Below are 8,569 nucleotides of genomic sequence, written 5' to 3'. Positions count from 1 at the left end.
CTCGCAAATCGAGTATGTTTTCACGTTGTAATCCAGTAAATATAAAAAGTTGCTCATCAGTTATTCGAAAATCATCCATTTTATCGAGAAGTGTCGAATCACATTCTACAGCCAAACTTTCCATCATTTTAGACAATTCTGAAGATCTTAAGTTACTCCAATTAGAATACACTTTCAAGTGGTTCAAATTCTCCGTATAAAAGCGTTTTTTTATGAGATGATCGCTGCAGCATCGATTCCCATTCGGAATAAAAATTCTTTTCTTTATAAAGCATTGCATACGGGCATCTTGAGGAACAACGACTAGATTTTGATTTGAGACAGAACATACACAACAATATCTATGAGTCGCAACAGTTCTCTTCATTTGAACTTCTATACATTCTTCTATTTCATCGTCACAGGCAACATCTAAATGAATAGATGGATCATCAGTACTTGATTGAGATAAAGTCATCGTTGATAAACTCGATTCTGTTCTTTCTAAAAGATCACTCCTATCTGAAGGTAGTTCATCTTCCAACGATAATTCCTGATTCTCATCTTCAAGTTTGGTTTTTTTATATTTTTTTACGCGACAATTCGAACAAAGAATATCACCAACTACAATCGGACACTCAAAAACAGTTGAAAACTCTTCAGCTTCTTCGTCAGATTTTATATGTTTTGGAGTACCCGGCATTTTTTTCAGGTACTTCGAACAAATACAACACTTTGGATTATTAGCTTCAGGGGTCAACATATTTTCACTTGAATAGTTATTTAAACCATTAAAAATAATTACTAAATATAGATAATAGTACAGCCAATTCTTTGGAATGTCAACACTCAGTAATTTTTAGGTCATCTACAGATCTAGTGACTTTTCAGAAAAAAAAAACAGTGTTACCAACTTCGAATTACAGTGCCATCTCGTGGTTGTTAAATTCATTGAATATTGGGCGGGAACGTTTAAGTTCTCTGAAACAACGTTGATTTACATAAACAATAGTAATGAACACTGATTTACTCATTACAGTTACTGGTAGAGTTTTTAATAATAGTTAAGTACATTAAATGAAATTATTTTAATAATGTAAGGATATTTTATTTCTTTTATGGTTTTCTCTACCTTAGTAAACGAGTAAGTTTTGTATTTTATCAGTTCAAGAGTAAAATTATTAGAAAAACCCGATTTTTGAGCAAAAAATGGTTTTTATTTTTTTCAATATGTAGTACCATTTTTAAAAATTTCGAAAGACCATAGATTCATAGGAAATTGGATGAGGAATTCATAAAAAATATTTTCATAACTGTGTCGTAATGGTAAGATGCTTAAAAATTGAAATTAAAAATATAAACTCGTTTTTTTTTAGGTTTTTGTGAGCCGAAATAGCTCTTATTTTTTTTCCAGATAGCTACCATCAACCCTCAAAACATATCCAATTTTCAGATCAATCGAATAAGTACGCTCTGAGAACATCAATTTTTTCTAATTTTCAGTATTTTTCGGTTTACTCCGAAGTGGTTATAGATAAAGACCTGAAACTCGCAGCATCGAAGTATCTCATGGGTACAAACATTCCCTGAAAAAATGAGCCCGATCCCTATCTGGGGCCGATTCGGTATACTTATCGTCCCACGGCCGTTGTAGTTATAAGTTGAAATTAATGATTTTTATGAAAATATAAACAATTTCGAATTGATTGAAGCGTAAAATAACGCAAATAATTGAATATTTATATTTTGACAACGTTTTTAAGATAGACTATGAAAGGAGTAGTAGTTGAACGATCAACTCCGACAAGGCGCAGTAGTGGAACACTCCGGGAGCAGTAGTTGAACTAATAAAATATATGGCAATAGGCACACCAAAATTTTTCGATGTTTTATTGAAATTTCAAAAGAATTACAACATATTATTGAATAATATTAACAATAATACTGTAAATACTTAATATGATCATTTAAAAATGAGAAATATTTGTATTTAATTTGTTAACTACATTTTTTATTGCTAATGAGTTGATTATTCTGAACTAAAAACAACATAAAAAATGAACTGTTACGTGAATTGAAAATCATAAATACTTTTATTTATTTACTATAAATATAATTTTTTTATTACAAAGATAGAACAATATTTTAAACATTTAAATCTAAATAGTTTCTTGTTTAATTTGTAAAGTTTTTTGTAAAGTTGTTAACTCGTGAAATTTAATGGATTTCTCCAATTCTTGTAGCTGGGATTCAAGTAATTTTAACTTCGTTTATGACGAAATATCATTGCTATCTTTCAAAATTTTTTTCACACTTTTAACCTCTGATATCAAGTCTTTTTTTTCATGCAGCAATTTTTTTTTTGTTTCATTGAATTGTTTTTTTACCGTTAGCTCTTTTTCTTTTAGAATTTTCTTCATGTTTTGTTTTTCCCTTTTTTCAGACAATTCCTCCTCTCTGAGTTTTTTGGCAGTTTCTTTTTTCTTTTATACTTTCAACATTTCATCTACAGTGCAAGCAATTGGAGTATTTTCATCAGACATTTTTCTTTTCTTTTTTTTATTGTACTTGTTTTTATTCTACTTGCTAGAGTAGTTTTACTACTATTATCAGTCCACAAATTCTTTGGTTCATCCAAATTATTAGAGTGACATGATAAATCTAAAACTGAAAACATTAGTTAGTTATTACTAAGTCGAAAACTATATGAGAAATTACAATAATACTTAGAAATTTACCAGATTCACAACCTTCAAATATATTTTCTATCTCTTTATGCTTCAACTTAGAATTAGCACTTGCTTCGACGGTGATTTCAGGTGTATTAATACACACAGATGGAGAATTTGATCGCAAATTAGATTTATTTTCATGTATACTTAAATTAGTATCAACAATTAACTCCATTACATTCACAGAACTTGATTCTTCGGAACTGTCTGTAAATAATTAGATTTATTAAACGAAACTATATAAAATTTCAAATTTAGTCTAGTAGTTCTATCTTACCTGATTGTATCAAGTCAGATAATGCTTCATTCGGGAAAAAAACAATGTTTTGTTTAGACTCTTGTACGATTTCCATACTTAACGTAGGATTTGTTAATATATCGTATTTAAGAGAACTGTTTTGCAATAATTCACCGTCAATCGTATTTTCAACTGCTAGTGTATGCTCAGAATCTATAGCTACATTATCATTTTCTTGTGTATCTAAACTACATTCTGAATAAATTGAATCATTAATATTAATTAAGTTAGAATTATCATATACTTCATTCGACTCTTCACTGTTACGACTATCTTGCGCACTCTCTTTACGACTGTTAATAGCTATATATATACAAACATAAATATTATAACAAATATAGAAAGAAATACTTAAATTATGATATTGTACCACAAAGTTGTAATGCTTTTTACCACGCTTCGAAGAGTCCTTCCAGTTTAATGTCACCCGTCCAAGATGTATTTGTCTCGTGCTTTTTAAATAAATCAAGTGTACTTCGCGGAATTATTTGGTTTTCCAATATTTGTAAAAATTCCACTTGACGCTGAACATTTGAATCAATTTCTATGTTATCTTCACTATTATTTGACGTACACGCTTCGGAACAATTTTTATTTTTGGTATTTTTGTTGAGGACATCATAATTAACAGCATCCGGATTAAATGGATACAAGCCGGTAGCACGAAATCCACTTTGAATAGTTTTACTAAAGTCAACAGCTTCGAGAGCTTTCTCTAAAACTGAAGCAAACATCCATTTTTTGAAGTCGACTACATCATTCTCAATTTCATACCTTCTGTATTCTTTTGCATAAGAGGCTTTTAAAGGCCGAAATAATGCAACATCCAGTGGCTGAATTATATGGGTTGCATTAGGATACAAAGCTATCAATTCAATCTGATTTTTTTGACATAATTCTACCAGAGGAAGAGTGCAGTGTAAGGAATGGCCGTCAACATAAAGAGCTACAGGAAATGGATGGTTGTTTTCTTTCAACCACTTAAAGAATACATTTTTTATGTAATAGTAAAAGCTCTCCGCTGTCATCCAGCCACTTTCAGTATGACCGACTCCCCACCCGTTAGGAATATTATCCAAAATATTTTTTTTTGGAGCTTTTTTACTGTCAAACGAAATCATAGGTGGTGCCATTTCACCAGAAGCAGAAGCAGTTATCAACGTAGTTATGCAGGCTTTGTCACTGGCACTGACTATTTGATATACTGATTTTGCTCCTTTCTTAGTAATTACAGTATTATCTTTAGGTACCATCATGAAGGCACTTTCATCAAGGTTAAATACTTGCTTAGCATCAATGGACAGTAAGTTTTTCTTCTCCAAATAATCGAGAACTGTAGAAAACCACCCGCGAAGATCAGTTTCGGTGACAGCTGCTCTGGTAGTAGTTAAATTTTGAGAAATCCTTTTCGTTAATGATGGATGACGTTTCATAAAAGCATTGTACCAATGCTTTCCTGGTCGATTATTTTTAAAGGGGTTCTTTTTCTTGCTCCTTACTAAATAATCTTGAACACAGTCAAATAGATGATTTTTAGTCACTGGAAAGCCCCTGTCAGCACAGTAAATTATCTAATTCTCAATATTACTCTCTTCCTCACTGCTCAGGATAGTTGACGGACCTTTTCTGCAATCAATAGGTGTAAAACACCTCGACTTCAGCGATAGAGTACTTTTAGGTACTCCAAATATTCTCGCAGCCTCGGAAAGAGTCATGGAACTGCCCGCTGCTTCCATAGCTTGGTACATCATTTCTGGAGTCCAGGATTTTTCGGATTTCTTAATAGTTTTTTCTTTACCTTTCCACTGTCCTTAGAGACTGTTTTTGTGCCCGCAGTATTTTTTGAATTAGATTTTTCACCTGACTTTTTTGCCTGGCGCATAGGCATCTTGCTGTGATATTAAACCACAATTGATCTAAAAAACCAAAAAAATATAATATTTAACAAACATAATTGTAAATTTTACTATTTTTAACGGATTATTTTTTATTAATAAATAAATGTTATTCACAATTTTCACCTTACCTATATGTTGTGAACTTTTTTTAGTTAGGAAATTAAAAAAATTTATTTTTATGAAATAGATATGTTTTCACATGAAATCACTTAAAATTATGACACTAATTGTTGATGAATCACTTATACTTTATTTTCGTATATTTTTTTTTAAATATAAATAATTAAATTAAATTATTTGTTATTGCACTAGGATAAATTTCATGCTGTTCACATACTGCTCCCATGAAAATAACATATACCCAATACTGAAACGCGTAACGCCATCTTGTTCAACTTTTGGGTATCCCTTTGAACATTGGGAGGTATAGTGAGACGCTAAAATTTAATATAAAAATTTTAATTTATGTCTTTACAAAAAATATATGGTATTTAGAAAAGACTATTTCATTGGGGGTACAATTATTTTTACTTGAAATGATGATGTACCGTTTTTTTTACTGATTGTTCGGTTTACGATATAGTATCTTTTTCATGAAAAAAATAGCATCTATCGGCTGTTCTCGACATGTCAACTTTAACCCGTCAGCACTCCCGTCAGCTTTTCGATATACTTTACGCCCGTGATGAGAGTTTTGCTCACGCTTAAGGGAATACGCTACCGGACCTCTTTCTCACACCCAGAAAAACAAACGGGACTATCTTTGTTGCACTCGTTGAGTAAATGAGAATTTTAAAACAATTTTTCTCAGAGACGAATAAGAATTTTTGATATACGAAATTTCTAGCCCTCTGTTAAGGTTTTAAAAAACGCTAAAGACTCTCTATTTTAGGTTTCTAGTGTTTGTCCGTAAATTAAATTGAATTTAAAATGGGTTACCGTTACCCCTTAAGGCCTAGGCACCAAACAAATTTTTTCAAATTTTAAGCAAGAAAATATTTTTCATAAATTAATTACTCTATGTATTATAAGAATAATAAAAAATAAATAAATGATAATTGTAATTTATTGACGATTAATAAACGTAATTTAAACTTTAATGAATTCAACCGAACAACTCCGCACGCCGCAGACTGCCGAAAGTATACGAGCAGTCACGAGAGTAACCGAACATAGAATTTTTTTACTTACGTCTTTACGCCCGTGATGAGGAAAATGCTCACATTTTTTGAAGAGCATAAAAAAAAATTTTTTTTATAATTTCTATGACAACCAAACAAATTTTGTTCAAGCGGAATCTGAAAATAGATAAAACTATTCAAGGATAGAAAAAATTTCAACTATTCGTTCCATTTAAAAAAAAAAAGTTATTCATGTTTTAAATCGAGCGTGAGGAAAATGCTCATAACGGGAGTGCTGACGGGTTAAAGTTAAAAAATTTATAATTTTTTTGATTTATAATTGAAAAAACCTTCAGAAATCAATTACTGTATCATTGAATAATTATAACATGCGCATATTACTCACAATATATATACGGATTTTATATAACAACAATTCTAAAAGTATGTTCAACTACTGGTCCCATTTTTGAAGTGTTCCAGTACTGGGTACTTTACCTTAGTAAATTTATTTAAAAAATTTTTTTTTCTTCGAAAAGTTTTTTTTCCCGATTCTTTTTCGAAAATAAAATCATCTGCACATTTTTTTTTCTTTTTTTCGACAATCCCGAAAAATTTTTTTTGATTTTGATTCCTTTTCGAATACCTTTTATTTGAAAAATTTTATTTTGCATATTCGTGTGAGAAGTCCTGTCGAAATTTTTTTTGGTCGAAAATTTTTTTTTATTATCTGGTACCCCCCTCGCCTTGACCATGTAGGACCAGAATAAAACTTCGAGAGACCTCACTGAATTTTCCGCGTCCGGAAGACCCATCCAGGACCCAGCACTGGTGCACGCGACTGCATCCCTGACCTCCGGGTTAAGCTATATTAACTCCTGGGTCGGAACCACGCTACGTAGGACACTAGATACTCACTGGGCTTACACCCCAGGGCGGGCGAACCCCACGGCCAGTCCCTCAACTACGTATACCCCAGCAAGTGTACTGGGACGCGATCTAGCCAAACCCCTACGCTAAACTCCAGTACCCCGTCATCGAATTACGTTGCACCAGAGCAAACCCCACCTCCACGGAACGCGGGAATGCTACTCAGATTGATCGTAGCATCGAACTCCTTTGAGAAAAGTTCGATAACTACTGCCGTGACGCAGACTCAGCGCTGGTGGAGCTCTGTAGAGACATCAAGGCCTTAACCGATCGTTTCTGCCAGATGGACGACCGGATAGAAAACAACCACCTGGAGAACCAATATAGTATGATACTAATAACGGATACGCTTTTTAGGTTTCACCCGGACCCCAGCGGTCACGGGCTCCGAACCAGGCAACGACTATATTCGACGATACTGCGGCGAATAAATAATTCGAGACTTCAAAAAAAAAATTCCTAAAAATTTTTATTTAAATTTAATTAAAGCCAGAACGTAACAGGTCCCACCCACCCCCAATCCCCGCGTACAATTTGCACCAGGTGCAACCACGCGAGACCCGCCGAATGTATTACGCAATCCGTTCCGCACTACGTTGCTCAGCGCCACGAACGTAAGTCAAACGCCTCTTGGAGCAGCGTGGACGCCCCGCGAGGTACCAGCAAACTCTACGTATACGTTACCCACGAACTCATGCAACAACAGAACAGTCGAGGGCCAGAATGCCAGCATTATCAAAATGGCCCGAGACTGAAACTTAAAATTCCTATCGAGAAATTTAACCACACAACATTTCCTACGGTCGGTTAACTGTTAGATCATCACATTGAACTGGACAGAACGAGAGGCACTCAGCGTATTGCCCGAACTACTAGAGAAGGAGGCAGTGGATTTTTATGAGGCCGAGTACCAAAATTGGAGAAGCTGGCAAGATTTCGAGATCGCTTTCCAGAGATAGTTCGGCAAAAGAAGAGGTGACCCCGAAATCCACGCGGGAATCGCAGCAAGGAACCAGCTGTCAACAGAAACGGGCGTCGCCTACACAGCTCACATGCGTGAGGTCAACTAACATTGAAAGTCCCCACGTATACTCAAATAGAAAGAATTCAGAGCGGGTTACACGAACGTACCTCCCTTGGAATGCAGTTTGGACTCATCCAAGCTTTTAAATATCTGGTGGTCGAACTTAACCATGCGGAAGAAGTGAACGCAAAATACGAAGCAAGATCGACTCGACCAAGGGTCCGAGAAAACTAACCCCTACTCAACTACGCCGGAGCCCCGGGCCTAGTGAACATACACGAGGAAGAGACAGACGCGCCTCCTACTGCACCCAGAATTCTCGACGTCGTCCAAAATCGACCAAACAGCCCAAACATGGGAAAAAGAAGTTCATAAAACAATCGGAGATGCCAACGAAGAAACAGCAACCCGAATGCAGAGCAAATCGCGTTTCACTAAGTACAAATAAGAAAGTAACAACAGGAAGTAGCGGCGGTCAAAGAGTCAAAAGGTCCCCAAGGTAATACACAGCAGGATCGACCCAATGTCGAGCGACTGGAACTACCCCCAATATCGGTAACGAACCCTGAGGTAATCTGCTACAAGTG

The 8,569-nt window shown here is 34.6% G+C and overlaps 1 protein-coding gene across 1 annotated transcript; it reads right to left on the bottom strand.

Moving 5' to 3' along the window:
• Positions 1-2,485: 2,485 nt before the first annotated feature.
• On the bottom strand, positions 2,486-4,757 carry LOC130676348 (uncharacterized). The gene is made up of 5 exons (XM_057482501.1): positions 4,598-4,757; positions 3,485-4,516; positions 2,989-3,204; positions 2,718-2,918; positions 2,486-2,640 (listed from the first exon to the last, which is right to left on the bottom strand). The coding sequence occupies exons 1-5, from the start codon at positions 4,755-4,757 to the stop codon at positions 2,486-2,488; spliced, it is 1,764 nt and encodes a 587-aa protein (XP_057338484.1).
• Between the last annotated feature and the right edge of the window lie 3,812 nt (positions 4,758-8,569).

The sequence above is a fragment of the Microplitis mediator genome, chromosome 10 (assembly GCF_029852145.1).
Source record: "Microplitis mediator isolate UGA2020A chromosome 10, iyMicMedi2.1, whole genome shotgun sequence".
Lineage (NCBI taxonomy): Eukaryota > Metazoa > Arthropoda > Insecta > Hymenoptera > Braconidae > Microplitis > Microplitis mediator.
Note: the sequence above shows the minus strand (reverse complement) of the source record. Positions and strands in the feature narration are given on the sequence as shown.

Excerpts from the sequence above, each read along its gene's own strand:
- LOC130676348 (XM_057482501.1), bottom strand. The coding sequence starts at position 4,757 with ATGTACCAAGCTATGGAAGCAGCGGGCAGTTCCATGACTCTTTCCGAG. Across the intron at positions 4,517-4,597 it reads CCTGAGCAGTGAGGAAGAGA|ATTATTTAGTAAGGAGCAAG; the intron begins GTAATATTGAGA and ends ACTGTGTTCAAG. Across the intron at positions 3,205-3,484 it reads AAACCAAATAATTCCGCGAA|AATGTAGTTTAGATACACAA; the intron begins GTACACTTGATT and ends CAATTTATTCAG.